Source organism: Lepidochelys olivacea, assembly GCF_965140295.1.
Source record: "Lepidochelys olivacea isolate rLepOli2 genome assembly, chromosome: 4".
Classification (NCBI taxonomy): Eukaryota; Metazoa; Chordata; order Testudines; family Cheloniidae; genus Lepidochelys; species Lepidochelys olivacea.
This window is the reverse complement of record NC_140414.1, coordinates 142,850,667-142,866,182: the sequence shown is the minus strand read 5'-3', so window position 1 is coordinate 142,866,182 and position 15,516 is coordinate 142,850,667. Positions and strand designations below refer to the sequence as shown.

General features: G+C 36.6%; 1 protein-coding gene across 2 annotated transcripts in view; it reads left to right on the top strand.

Annotated features, from left to right (window-relative positions):
- Positions 1-14,673, top strand: part of DNAAF9 (dynein axonemal assembly factor 9) — a 134,370-nt gene extending 119,697 nt beyond the window's left edge. For both annotated transcript variants that reach the window (XM_084626795.1, XM_084626794.1), the window contains exons 32-37: positions 788-894; positions 1,647-1,721; positions 1,930-2,132; positions 4,695-4,760; positions 7,969-8,062; positions 10,552-14,673. In XM_084626795.1, coding sequence (XP_084482921.1) covers positions 788-894; positions 1,647-1,721; positions 1,930-2,132; positions 4,695-4,760; positions 7,969-8,062; positions 10,552-10,664 — 658 coding nt within the window. In that variant the 3' untranslated portion in view covers positions 10,665-14,673. The remainder of the gene's footprint in view (positions 1-787; positions 895-1,646; positions 1,722-1,929; positions 2,133-4,694; positions 4,761-7,968; positions 8,063-10,551) is intronic.
- Positions 14,674-15,516: the final 843 nt, after the last annotated feature.

The following is a 15,516-nucleotide window of genomic DNA, read 5'->3' as shown; positions in this document are numbered from 1 at the left end:
GATGGTATGTTGCTGCTGCTGTCTGTGCTGTATCTGTGTGGCAAATAGAAGACTTTGTTTTCCAGAACTGCCAACCTGGCACCAGTCCCAAATCCTGACCAATTGTTTTCTAGTTACATTTAGAGTATTAGAGGCATAGTGTGCAGCCCTTAAACCAACATACCTGGTCAGTCCAGAACAGCTTCTTGTTCAGAATTAATTACACCTTGACTCCAAACTGGGTTTGAAAGAGGTTTCTTAAATAAACCATCATGGAGTAAGGGTAAGGCTTCTTTTAGATCCCATATCGCTCCAAAGGGAAGAGGATTGGGTTGGAGAAAAAACTGTTTCAAACCTCTTGATGCTGGGATTCTGTCTCTTAATGTAGTGCACCTAGGGGGGAAAAAGTGCTAACAGCAGGAACTTCATAGAAGCGGTTCCTGATATCAGTCGTGATACAAAATTACATATATAATAGTTGGAGTTGGTGCTGCTTTGAGCAGGGGATTGGACTAGATGACCTCCTGAGGTCTCTTACAACCCTGAAATTGTATGATTCTAATTCTTACCTTGTTTACCGTTTGTATTTCTCTTCTTACAAGCAATGAATTTAGCAATCTCTTCATGAAAGCTCCTCTGTTGTTAAAATAACAAATATTCTTCATTTTTAGAAACCTATTAGATAAAAAGCAGATAAAGCATGAAAATGGACACTTACAGGAACTTTGATTGCTCACATGAAGTCTGGGGAAACGAAATCAAAAATATCTTTGGCAAATAAACTTGATTTCCCTTTTTTGTTAAAAAGGTATGATGGTAAGTTTGGAGCTGGTTCTGTCTTCCCACCAATGGTTCAGATCTGTGTGTGGTTTAGCCGTCCTCTGGAAAAAACACGATTTGTGACCAAATGTAAAGGTAAAAATGGATTTTGGTGACTTTAAGATTTAAAATATTGTGGGTGTTTAGTTAAGGAGACCCTGTGCTATGCTAATCATGAATGATGTGAAATTTTTATCTAGAAAATAATTTCTCCTCAAAGTTCTTCATATGCTGTGTATTTTGACTTCTTTGTCTATTCTGGAAACTTAAAGACTCATGACCTTGTTTAAATAAGTGTAAGCTTTTAATATTAAATCTAACATTTTAATATGCAGTCAAACCACTTGAGGGTAATTATCCCATACACTTCAATACTTAGAAGCTTTTTCTAAGTTGAAATAAACACTTTTTTCTTCTGTTTTCTTGTGTTAAAGTATAGCTACCTTGCAACTTTATATATAATTTCTTGCAATGATTACAAAATCAGACCACTTCTAGAGTGAAAATGTGCTTTTAGAGTAGAAATAATGTCTTTCCTTCTGTCACTTTAAAAATTGTTTTTCTGAGAATCTTCTTTCTCTCCACACTAAGAGTCAATTATGTGGGAGGGATACTTTTTTATTATAAGTACCCTTCGAGTATACATCCTTTTCTCCCCCGTAGGGAAGAGAAGTTACAAGTAGTGTGGGCTTCAAGGGACGTAGCATAGCAAATAGTGTGAAGTGGGTTATTTAGAGATTGGGACTCTAACCTTCCACTGGTAGCCAAGGTGATCTGTGCTGAATGAGCTGCACCAGGGAAGAGGAAAAATAAGTTTAATAACCTGTTTTTATTTTTATTTCATACAGCAATTAAGTCATCAGTTAAGTCAAGTCCTTTTTCTGGAAACATATACCACATTTTGGGCAAAGTTAAGTTTTCAGGTAACTGGAGTGTACTTTGTATGCATGGTCTTGAGATTACACTTGTTGTTTTCACCTACTCCCAGAATACTAAAATATATAATTTGTAGTAGTTTGGTTTGTAAAGGAACTATACGCATCTATGCACATGTGCTACCTGTTAAAATAACTGAGGTAAGTCAGCTATACCAGCCCAGTGTTTAAAGAAAATGTGTTCTCTTTTTGGTAGATTCTGATAAGATGATAGAAGTCTGTCATAACACATCATCTAATTCATTAAGCCTTGTGCCTGTTCAGGAGGGGCCTACTCCTCCTGATTCAAGAAATGATAACAGAGATCGCAGCAGTCAGCAGGAGTACTTCCTTGTATTCATTGGCTGCTCTCTTAAGGAAGAGGATATAAAAGACTGGCTCAGACAAACTGCAAAGCAGGTTTGCAGACGCACTTATAACTGTTGATTTTTTTCTGTGTTGCCTCGTTTAAAAATCCAAAATGAAATTTGAGTGTTTTAATGTTCTTATTGTTAAAGTAGACTGGAAACTGGTTAACTATGCACTGTATAGAGCACACATGATTCTACCATTAGAAATGATCTTTTCAACAAGATGGCTGAAAAGGCTCACTGGTGCCACCTGTAATTCGAACTTTGTTTTTAAAGCATGTCACAGCATAATCACGGTGAGAACTCTTTCCTCCAGAATACTCCATAGCAAATTGAGTATGCGAGTATGTCCAAATAAACCCAAGAAGACTTGGACTGAGACATGGTTGCCCTGCATATGGGTAGGGTCCAGAGCCGTTGAAGCTGACAGTTCAGTGTGTGGAACCTGCACTTGGGTGTAATGATAATGAGCGGCAGTAACCACTGTAGTTAGTGTATAACTGTTTCCATTCCTCCCTCCTGGTCTCAGTTGCTCAAATTTTGGGCATTACATTTTCTAGGCTTGGTCTGTGCTTGACGGTAAAGATTTAAAAAAAAAAAAAGTTTTGAGCAAAAACTATTCAGCTATCTTTCATCATGAGACAATTTTTTTGGTGGGAGGGGATGTGTTTTCTTCCTGTTTTTAAAACATTTTGCAAACTGCTGCTGTGAAAAGAAAATTTAAATATAGCATGGAAATAACCTGTGTTCAGGTGAAAGCTGGTTTTGATTTACATGATCTTGAAAATCATACGTTCAGTTTGGCGGTACATTTTTTTTTTTCTAAGTTTGTGAAGTGGTCTGTTAAGTAAGTCCAAAATGTGTACGTGTGTGTGGCTAACATAGCCACATCGTGAAGAGTAAAGGGTTGGGTGCATGCACTTTTGTAAGATGGACAAGAGTGTCTTGTCTGTGAGATATTTATAGGGACTGCAGTCAGTGCTTCTGTAGGCTTTTTAGAGGCTGTGACCAGTCTGAGCTCCTGAGGAGTATGGGAAAAGATATTACAGTGCTTTCCAATCAGTTCCACAGTACTGGCGAGTGTATCTCTTTCAATTCTTTTTTTTTTTTTTAAGAAAACTCCATACAAAAACTGAGAACATTAAGTTTGCACAGTTCAGCACTTGAGCCAGGAACTATTAAAATTATGATTGTATACATTGTATTAACTCGAGCTCCTTGTCCATAAACATTTTGGTACAATCTTTAATTAGATGGTCATGATTTCTCTGATATAATAAATGACAATCTTTTCTACAACTATAAATTCGTATGTGTAGCATCTTGGAATGCAGCGTAGGCTGAGAAGTTGAGACTCTCCAGAAATCAGAGGGGAGTCCTTATCAGAGCCAGAATTAGAACTCGAGAGTTTCTGGCTTCCAGCCCTGTTCTCATGCCATGCTATTTTTGTTCCTCCAGCATGGGGTGTGTTTTCTTTTTAAGTGGGAAATGTACATGCTGTATGTACACAAATGTTGTTTCTAAATCATGCTGCTTCTTACATGCCAATGGCATTTATCTGTTCTGAGAACTAAGTTCATGGAAGATTGGACGTTTTTAAAAATAAGCACATTTCTCCAAGGGTGAAAAACACTCCTCTTCTTCAGCTAACTCAGCAATGATTGAACTGAATTCAATCAGACCTTGAAAATAAAAGCATAATCTTTGGACTGAGAGCAAACATGAAAGATTTTAACCCAACCAGTAGCGCTCTCAAAAATTTCCAAACCTCCTGTAAATGGAATTTATAATGAAAGTGCCTTCTCATCCCCTGCAACATCAACAGTAGAGACTGATTCAGGGGTTTTAAATAACTTAGTATTTAAGTATAAACTTCAGTTTCTGCATATTGCCTAAAGAAGTGAGGTATAGGTCTCTTTATTAAGTCTAAAAACTTGATTGTTCTGCCTCTTATGTCATTTTTTTGTTTTTTACAATAGCTTATTTAACTAGTCTCGTTAAAATACCTTCAGAATTTTTGTTCTGTTCTGTTAACTAAAACACATTTGTATAAGATTCTTGTTTTTTACGTTTGTATTTGTAAAAATTGAATCTAGAGTGCCTTAAGTAAACAATGCAATTTAATAACCGTGTCCACTTATTAGCATTCATATCCATTTTTTAAAAATACCCTGTGTTAGGATTAAGCACAATTATCTTTAAAAAAAGAAAAGGAGTACTTGTGGCACCTTAGAGACTAACCAATTTATTTGAGCATGAGCTTTCGTGAGCTACAGCTCACTTCATCGGATGCGGTGTGCATCCACGGTATGCATCCGATGAAGTGAGCTGTAGCTCACGAAAGCTCATGCTCAAATAAATTGGTTAGTCTCTAAGGTGCCACAAGTACTCCTTTTCTTTTTGTGAATACAGACTAACACGGCTGTTACTCTGAAACCACAATTATCTTTGTTTACCGATTGCTACCTTTTTCATATTTGCGAGAACTTGGTAGTTTTACTTTTCTGGTTGTTTGCTCTTTTGTTGTTGTTTTTTTGGCACCTTAATTATACCGTAGTGTGATGTTGCCATGAGGATTAAATGTATTTTTGGTATTTGAATCTATGTATAGAAACCTCAGAGGAAAGCCTTGAAAACCAGAGGAATGCTGACCCCGCAGGAGATCAAAAACATTCATGTAAGTACAAGCTATTAGCATCAAGGCTTTGTTTTGATCCTCACTTCCTTAAGTGCCCATTTATATGATAGAAGGCTATAGCAAGAACTGTGTTCTAAGTTTCTGACTTGATACATTCAAAACTATTTTTCCTGATGCTGTTAAGCTTCCAGATAAGTGGTGGGAGTGCTGTGTAAGCATTCGTTTCCAAATAGCCCCATGCTCCCACTTCCAAAACTCTATTATGGAATTGGATTATCACATCATAGTAATAATCCCATTTTCAGAATAGTGATGGATGTATTTCCTTTAATTCTTGGAAGCTATATAGATACATACTGTTTGCTCATCTATGCTGTCATCTACATGTGAGAGGCAAAAATAAACTCATTTAAGATAGTTCTTTCTGTGGACACTATATTCGTCTGCCCCTGCAGCTGCTATTCTTAAGCTGTCCTTTGCTGGTCTTGCTGTTGGTACAGTCTGTTTTTAGACAAACCAGGAGTATTTACAAGTTGCTCTGTGGCTTCCTGTTGTAATAGAAGGTGATTAAACACTAAAACCTCCTGTATGAAATGTGAAGTTTGTCAAGGAAGCATCTGGTCATGTCATAGGACTGGAAAAAGATCCTTATAATCATAAGCACTTAGTGCCTCAATCTTAGATTGCTCTTGCTCTTCAGTATATATCTTGAAGTAGTAATGCATCTGGAATAGAACCATGTATCTCTAGTTAATAAAAAGCAGGAAAGAAAATGGATTTAATGATCTGATATGGGAAACTACGAGTACTTGAAGTTACATGGCAAGCTATTCAGCATTTTTTAGCCTATACTCTTCTTGCATTTTAATGAAGGCTTATTTTGATTTTGTCCTCACAACAAATGTATGGATAGTTGCAGGAGATCTTTGTGGAGAGTCAGTCTGGAAAATGGCACAGGGTGCAAAGCTGTTAAGTTGCACGTCATTAGGATGTGCCTTTATTTCAAAATATATCAATTTTAAATTTAATTAAACAAATTGTTTGATAAAAGCTTCACATTACCAAGGTCTGAATATGTTTCAAAATTAGTTTGAAACGCAGTGAAATCTATGCAACAGGCCGCCTTAGGAAACCTGTCATAAGAGACCATCCAAAAGCAACCCCACAACTACCTTTATTATAAGGCTACCTCCATGAAGCAACCTGTTTCTTAGTTCTTTAAGTAGTTAAGACATATTTTAATGTATTTTTAAAGCATTCTCTGTTCTTCAAATAAGGACAATTACAGTACATTATACTACAATGACTGTGACTACACTCCTTACCCCACTTTTGTTGCTTAAGGAATTAGTGCTCATGCCACCATTTTCTTAAATGAAATGAGGACTGATGTACAGAGTATTTATAGTTGCTTGTGCAATGAGTGTTCCCACATTTCTTAGGCAATCACGGAGATACAGTCAGAGATGTTCAGGTATTATGGGGACAGGAGTGATGTAAGCACCTTGGCTGTTAGATGTAGAGTCTCAATTAATAAAGGATTAGAGGGTAATTTAATCAATGCAAATCAACATGGGTTTATGGAAAATAGGCTATGTCTAACTTGATCTCTTCTTTGAGATCACAGGTTTGACTGAGAAAGGTCATAGTGTTGACATAATACACTGAGACTTCTGTAAGGCTTTGACAGACCTGACATTTTGATTAAAAACCTAGAATGACCTAGAACTCATATGGCACATATTAAATGGATTAAAAGATGGCTAACTGATAGGTCTCAGTGTAATTGTAAATGGGGAAAAGTTATCCAGTGGGTATGGTTCCAGGGAGGTGCCGCAGGGATCAGTTTTGGCTCTCTTTTATTAGTGATGTGGAAGAAAACATAGGCATCACTGATAAAGTTTGCAGATGATACAGATTTAGGGTAGTGGTAAATAATGAAGAGGACAGGTCACTGATATGGAGCTATCTGGATTGCTTGGTAAACTGTGCACGAGCAAACAATATGCATTTTCATATGGCTAAATGTAAATATCTACATCAAGGAACAAAGAATGTAGGCCACACCGACATGATGGGGGACTCTATACTGGGAAACAGTAACTCTAAAAAAGATATAGGGGTCATAGTGGATAATCAGCTGAAATGCGCTCCCAATGTGGTGATGTGGCCAAAAGAGCTAATGTGACCCTGGGATATATAAACAGGGGAATCTCAAGTGGAAGTAAAGAGGTTATTTTACCTCTGTATTTGGCACTGGTACAACCGTGTTCGGTATTTGCAGTTTTGGTGTCCACAGTACAGAAGGTTGTAGATAAATTGGAGAGGGTTCAAAGAAGAGCCATGAGAATGATTCAAGGATTGAAAAAAATGCTTTATAGTGAGTCACAAAGAGCTCAATCTATTTAGCTTTACAAAAAGAAGGTTATGGGTGACTTGAGTACAGTCTATAAGTATCTACATGGGGAGCAAATATTTAATAATAGGCTCTTGAATCTAGCAGAGAAACATATACATTGATCCAATGACTGGAAGATTTACCAAGACTCATGATGGATTCTCCATCACTGACAATTTTTAAATCAACTGGATGTTTTTCGAAAAGATACGCTCTAGGAATCATTTTGGGGAAGTTCTGTGGCCTGTTATACACAAGGTCAGACTCAATGACCATAGTGGTCCCTTCTGGCCTTGGAAACTATTAATCTATTCTAGACTGAGATGAAGAGGGCCAGTCCATGTCTCTTGAGGGGTTTGTCTGCAGACACAAGAAGGTAGCCCTGTATCAGTTAACATTAATGGCTTGTTCAGACTAGGATAAAAGGCGTATTTTTAAATTATATTAACTAAAACAGGGCTGGGCTAACTTGCCGTTTCCGAACTAGTGTTACATTGCTTTAGCTAACAAAGTTTTAAGAGTATACCTTTTATCCTAGTCTAGACAAGCCCTTGGGGTCCTCTTTTACAACTGAGAGGACAATAAACGTTTTGTTTTTTCCTCAATTTTCCTAGTAGAAAATTAAATTATAAGGTAACAGCTAAAGATACTGCAATCATGTTAGTATTTAAGCCTGTTTTGCAAAGTGACTACTCATTTAAACAAAAGGTCAAGCACTTTTGTACTGGGTTGGTAAGTTTCTCGAAAGAGGCATCCCCTTCTGTTTAACTGCATAGACTTACATAACCATGTTTTAGACATTTAGAGCTACTGACAGTCTAATGGGACAGTATTTGCCTTTGAATGCAGGTGAAGCGCCACTTGGATCCACTTCCAGCTGGTTACTTTTACAATGGAACTCAGTTTGTGAATTTCTTTGGGGACAAGATGGATTACCATCCACGTATCCTTTAATATGTATTTAAATTCATGAGTATTTTTGTAGAAAGTATGCTGCAGATTTAGACAAAGCTGATGTATGGAATACTGAGGCGGAGCATTATCCCTAAAAGAGCCAGCTGACTAGCTGGTGATCATGCAAAGTGAAGGGTTTTGATGTTTTAAATCAGCATATGACCATTTGCCATATCAGGCTCTAACATTAATAGATCACTCCTACAGTCACCGTGTAAGAAGCTGAATTGAACAAACCATTGGTCATTAGATCATATAGAAAATCAAGTACAGTATAACCCTGATTTTTCAAAAACCCTGTTATCCAAATCCTTCCCTTGTCTCCATGCTCTGCATTAGGATAATGTGGAGGTTCAGATGATAGAGCAGAGACCCCCGGCTCTGGTGGAGGCCACCCTGTTGCTGAATGGCCTTTGCAGTAGCTCAGGAAACCTTGTGCAGCCCTCCTGTCGTGGGACTGAGTGAGTGGAGCCATGACAAAAGAGCTGCAGGGCTGGTGACACATGATCCCTGCATGTGCAAGGTCCTGTTGGGGCAGATCGGAGTAATGGCCAGAAGTCTCCTCTTTGCCCCATGAGGGCAGCAGCCTTCCTCTCCTCTCCTCCCCACCCACACCCCTTTTGCTTGCAACAATCAAGAGGGTAGTCCTGGTGTCATGGGAGTGAGTGAGCGGGGCAATGAGCTACAGAGAGCTCCCTTCACTGCCACTCCTGCCCTCTAAATTATCCAAACTCCTGATTATCCAAACAAAATCTGTGTCCTCTGCGATTTTCAGATAATCAGAAGCATACTATACAAAAAAAAAATCTCAATTTAAACCAAATAATCCTTTAACTACCTTTCAAGATAATGAGTCACAAAAAGAATATATACTTAGAGAAACCAAATAAAAAGACAGCAAGATCTCTGGATATTCTTGTTCCTTGGATATTGAAGTTTCATTAATGTAAAAAACCTTCTAGCCTGATTGATGTGGAAAAACCTCCCGTGCATACCAACTAATCGCTGTCTTCAGAGTGTGCACACAAAATCAGAAGCATGTGCGTGATTATCCTCCAGTATTTACTTGTGAATTAAAATACGGCTGCACTCTCTCTGTTGTTTAAAAACCCTTTCTTGGGTTCTGCACCCTTTACTTGATATGAGCAACCAGCTATGGGGAGCATACATTAAACTCTGAAATTAGCGATCTTTGCTTTCTTAAATCAGCAGAATTTGTTCCTTGTCAGGACGAAATAAAGTATACAAAGATCAAAGGGTTTTTTTAAAAATTTTCTTTCCTGAATATCACTGATTACTTTTTTCCTGAATTGGTGTATTGCCATATGTCTCAATATTTGGCCAAAACTTCAGAGTCCTATTAACAGACCCCCCACTGTACAATTCCTCATGTGTCCATCACATTTTGTAATATTTTTGTCCTAAGATTCTCTCTAAACTATTATTTATTTGTATTATTGCAGTGCCTAGGAACCAGTACCCCATTGCATTTGGTACTGAACAAAAAGACCATCTCCGCCACAAAGAACTTACCTCAAGTCTGCTTTTATGTTCTCACTTTTGTTTTTATTATTTCTTGATCTTCAGTAACTGATTGATTGTAATTTACTTGGAAAGCTGCAGGTGGATACTTCAGTTCTTCTTTGAGCAAGAGGGCTGACCTGTCCTTCCACAACTTCTGTGGCACTTAATTTTAATTCTTAAATCATCAGACCTCTCTTCCCTTCTTGGATGCATTCCCTAACCATAGTCATTTGGTAGAAAAGTTAAGGGAGAGCAAAGCAGCACATATGCTAAACCTTGGCCATAAATATTAACCTACTTAATCAAATTCATGTAATTCTGATATGCAAGACCAAGTAATAGATGAGACTATCCCAAATTAATGTACCACAGCATCAACCACCCTTTCACAGCCATTAAAACAGTCTAATAACAGGAATAATACCCTCTTTCTCATTTACTCTCCCCTCCTAAATGAAATTCGGTACAAATGATACATACTTCCAGAGTCTAGATACTGTGGGATGGGTCTACATTTTTTTTAGAGTACATTTAAAAGCCAGATTGAAAGAGCAGCTGGTGATAGGAATCCTGATTTTGTTAACAGAACTTTCCCCAGGGACATCAGATTGAAGCTTGGGATGATTTTAGAGAAGCAACGGATGGGGCAGAGACTGGATGTCCTGGAGATATCCTTACTGTCACTTACCTGCCCTGCTGGTATATGTCACAGCCCTTATTATTTTTTCCTATTGCGTTTAAGAAAGTTACCTATGTAACTCTTACAGCCTCTTTGAGGAGGAGTACTGGTAATCCGTTCTGACTCCAGGATATGCTAATACATTGCATTATTGCCCACAGAGGAAAATTCATCCTGTTAATATGCAGATCAGTTGCTTAGTTAGTCCAACCTGTTCTGATTCTAACGCACATTTTTATTTGGGTGAATACTTTTCCTTAGTATTTTGACATCAGTAATGGACCAATTCATGAATGACTACTTGGAAGAAGCTAACAGAGAAATCGAAAAGTACAACAGAGAGCTAGAAGAACAAGAATATCATGACCTCTTTGAGCAGAAGACATAAGCATGCATGTTCGTGGTATTAAATGCACATAAACATTGGATTTCTAAACTGTCATCTGACTATCAGTAACCGAAAAATGCGGCAGCCTTGCTGGTTAACAAGAAAATGAAAAGTAAAATGTTAGGTTTCAGCAGTTTTAAAATGAAACTTCATTCCTGTAAAGCTGGCATTTTAATCTGGTAACTACTTAGTTGTTTGTACAGTCTGGTTCACATCCACTTCACCTTAATTCCAGATCATAAAAAGTATCACCTGGAATTTCTCTGATTAGCAGTGGAAATATTACATGTTCAAAACAAAACTGTATGTCCTAATAGCCTTGTGTATGAGCAGTGAAATTGGTCTGTGGTACAGATAATCAAAAACCTGGAGCTCATTTCTTTCAAAGTCCTATCAAACTTCCTGTACAGAATGTACACAAGTGTCCATAAATGAAAAAGTGGCCAACAGTTGTTATGCCCTGTAGTATTTCAGTATGAGAGTTTGAGTGTGTTCCTAAAGCGAGAAATGGGGGAACACTTGCAAAGCTCTGATCACCTGATCTGATACTGCTGCTCTCAATGGCTCATTTTCTCCTGCGATACTATCGTTATCATGCAGAATGCATTACAGGCAGAGTGGCGTAACCTATGACCTGCCGTTGCTTGAGAGTAAAAGGGTTATCTTCTATATTTTCCTTTAGCGCCCACATCTGAGCAAATCATCTGGGGATGAGCGAGGTATCTTTTGGCTGAAGAGATGAGTTATTTGTCTACTTTGATATGTTTTTCAAAGGTAAAAAAGAACAGTACAGAAATACAGAATAGTACTTGAAGTACTTTATTTCTCAAGCTTTTAGGAGAGTCAGTGTGCCATAGCCTTCCACAGAATTGAAACACTGGGTTTGATTTTTTTTTTTGCCTGTTTGTTTTTTTTTCAAGCTGATATTATAGTGAGAATGATGGCACCTTGTCCTCTAAATTAAACAAGAATTATTTTGAATATGACTGCGTAGAGTGCTGGCCAAGACTCTGAAGTGGCTAACCTGCAGGCTACTGCCTGTCTTTATTGTAGGGCTTGTTACCTTGAAAAACAGCTTACTGTAGCTCACTGTGTGTTTGGAAATTAGTTTTGTGGAAACCAACCATGGCTGAATATTTTAACTTGCATACTCCTTTGCCTCAGGAACAGATAAGGATCAGCTTTTAGTGCATCTGTGACCTTTCTGTTGATCAGATGTATTTGATGCAATAAGAATTTATTGAAGGAATAATTCCGTATAGTATGATTATAATAATGCAGCCTAACTTGTATTCATAAGCTCTGTTGTTAAGAAAGGAAAACAATATTGAACTCCTACAGTCAAGTGCAAGTTTACATAGAAATTTGATGCCTTAGTTAGGAAATAAATCCTTTATATTTGGAATCTTAAATGGCTGAAATTTCAATTAGACCATAAAAATTGGAACACTTTAGATAAAATTTTAGTATACATCACTACTAGCTAACCTCAGTGAGCTGCCTGTACTGTGATCATTAGGGTATACAGATTCTGTAAGAAAGTACAGATTTTGAATTCCAGGTGGTGCAGATTAGAATTTAAATGTTTGTAAGGCTGCTGCTTAGATGGTTTTTTTTTTTTTTTTTTTTTTTTTCATGCTAGATGTTAAAAGCTTTCAGAATTTAGGCATTATCTTGCACACCACAGGACTTGAATAGGATAGAAATGTTTTCCTTATAAAGCACAGTAAAAGCCAGCAATTTAGTTCCAAGTTTTGTATGCTGTCTGGGGCAACCCATATTACAGGTATAGAGCATCATAATAAGGCTCGAGAATTATCTATGCATGGCTACACTTTAGTCTTTTAATATGTTTAGTGCCTGGTAGGTAAACGTAGTTAACAGTTGATTTCTGGGGTGTTGTCAGTGTTTAGAAACAAAGTAAAATTGGCTATGGAAACTATGTATTAAAACAGCGTTGTGAAAATATAAAATTCTGTAGGTAATATTGCAACAAAAGGGGCATTTAGACAATAGAATATTCTTTGCCAATATAACTTAGCGTAAACACTGTTTGCTCCTTTTTAGCCTAAATTGTCTAATCTGCAAAAGCCATATATCTAGAATAGCTGTATGACTATGTAATGTCAGACATAAAATACCAGGAGCTGAGACAAATGGCACTTTGTTGACACTTTGTCTCAACTTGGAAATCAGTAATGGAGTAGGTTTTAAGTGCAATTGATAGATGAAGATATTGTAGCTTATACTCTGCTGAACTCTCTTTAAGAACGCTAATTTGTGTAGCTCTTGAAAATAAATATCGATGGGCTGATTCATCTAGGTTTAGTATATAATAAGCTAATTAAAACCGAGATGCCCTGTGACCAAAACAGGAAATAATAAACATATTAAATTGGGATTATTGCTGCACAAATCAAGCTGTTTTTAAAGCCTGAATCAGAAGAGTTCACCACAACAAAGGCATAGTATAGATACTATATGCTGTACTGCATGCTGAGTGGTAACAATAACTGTGTAATATGATGAAGACCTTTCACCATACTGGTACTATTTCAATTAATATATTTTGGTATTGAAATAATTTGATTACCTCAGCTTTTAATGTTTAACTGTGATTTTTAAAAAATTACCGAAATAGTGAAACTGTGACAATACTATCCTTTAAACATAGCAGTGCCTTGCATATGGCGCCATTGATGCACTAAGCGAATTATGGGAGTGGACGTCATGGGTTGTATTGCTTGCACCCTTTTTTTTAAAGGAGAAACGGTTTTGGTGAAAGGACTTAAAATTAACCTAGTGAAGAATATTAGCACATATGGTTAAATCGTTTTTTAAAAAAACTCTTTGAGGACTAAAATGTATAAATACTTGATGCCGCTGATGTTTTATAGCAGTTGCTGATTCATTTTGCTTCCAACAGTCAGCAGCCCCCCTTTTTTTTAAGGGGGGAAAATCGTCATTTTTGTATTCCTGTCAGAGATGTATATACCATGCTGAACCCTAACTGTAGGGTAATCTGGGTTTTATTTTTTGAAGTTGAGATAAGAATTGGGTTAATCATAAATATCTAGTTTTTGAAATTTTTAGCTATTGTAAAACAAAAAAAGCACTATCTCTCGATAAGCTGCAAATGTTCAAATAAGTAAAAAGTGCCATTATACTGTCTTTTTACTGTATAATGAAAATGGATAACAGTAACTTTGTGTCCAGGCATTTCTGGTATTGTGATGAAGTGCTAAGAGTCCTCAAAGGGTTTATATGCTTTGCTGACCTTAACGTTAGCAGCTTGTGTTTTTTTCTCACAGAGAATGAGTGTTGGTCAGAAGTTGCTGAAGTTATAGGGGGGTGGAAAATGTGACAAACTTAGCAAGGGAACACTTGCAACTTGAACTGAGCTGTGACCTAGGATTATTTCTTTATAAAGCTGTGGAATTTGGTATTCCAGTTTTTACACATTTTGTATTATTATTTAGCAAAAATGATTGCAGGGAGGATTTAAGTTGCAATTAAGTTCCCTAATAAGTTTTATATTGAGATTTTTCTGAATTTGCACAGATATAAGCTCTGGAATACCTTGCTTGGTATTCTTAAAAGGGAAAATTGTAACTAGTATAGTAAATTGTAAACTGTGAGTTGTTAGAACAACGTTGTTAATCTAATTTTAGATTGTTAAAAATGTACCTCAAAAGGCTAGTGAGAAACTGCTTCATTTTTACATAATTGTCAAATACTAATATAACAAATCTCACTTTACAATGTGCCAAAATTCACTTTTATACTAGTTTTCAATGCTTTAATATTTGCAACTTGTTAAGTTAAAACTTGTATTTACAAACACTACTGTAACTTCAGTTAAACTGAATTGTGTGATTGAAGCTTTTTTGCTTATTATTGTATTTATTACACAACTCGATTCAGTAAATATATAAAATTACCTTTCCATTTATTTTTGTATTGTTTTACATGTTTATACCTGCAGTTTGTGTGATTTTTTACAACTGTAATTCCGATGTCATGCTAAGAACCAATAAAGTATATCCATCTGTTGTCTTTCATTTGATTCTTTGACAAATTGAACAAGTTCAAGGTTATTTAAGCTATATTTTTGAGGCTCTCAGCAGTCACTTTTTAAATTAAGGCTACATATAATTAGGTGTGTTAGACAGTTAACTAAAACAGGAAACAAAATGCCACGAGATCACTTGTAACTAAAGCTCTCTGTGTACACTTAAAATCTTCATGGTAAGTGATCTCTGTCAAGCAAAACCATCATATAAAGCTGCTGGTTTATATCAGACCATATGGTAAGCCTCTTAACTAGTTGGGTAAAGCTCAAGGAAGTGATTTTTGTTTATTGTAACTACTCAAGGCTTGATTTTAACCAGTTGCACACTTGTAAAAAGAATTATGGCCACTTACTCTTTGAAAGCAAGAAATCGTATTGCAAGTCTCAACAGCAAAATTGATTTTACTAATTTTTAAAGCAAAATCAATTATCGACTAATGTTCATCTCAGAATGTTGTTAATGGACTTAGTTGTAGGCGAAAGTGTTTACATTTTTATGCACACACTGGATAATGGCTAAATCCTGTTCCTTTTATTCATGTAAGTAAGAGGAAGGACCACTTTTTGAGCAACTGGTTTTATGTAAAAATAGTCTTTTAGTACGTGTTTTTGATAATTTTGATGGATAATGTCAGTGTTTTATTAAGTAGTTTTTTTCAATTTGTATCTATTCAAATTTTCACAGTTGCAGGAAACTGGGGAGGGCTCACACAATTATTTTATGACCTAGGTACTGAGATTCAATCACTCTAACTGTTCAGACACACACAGTCAACATCA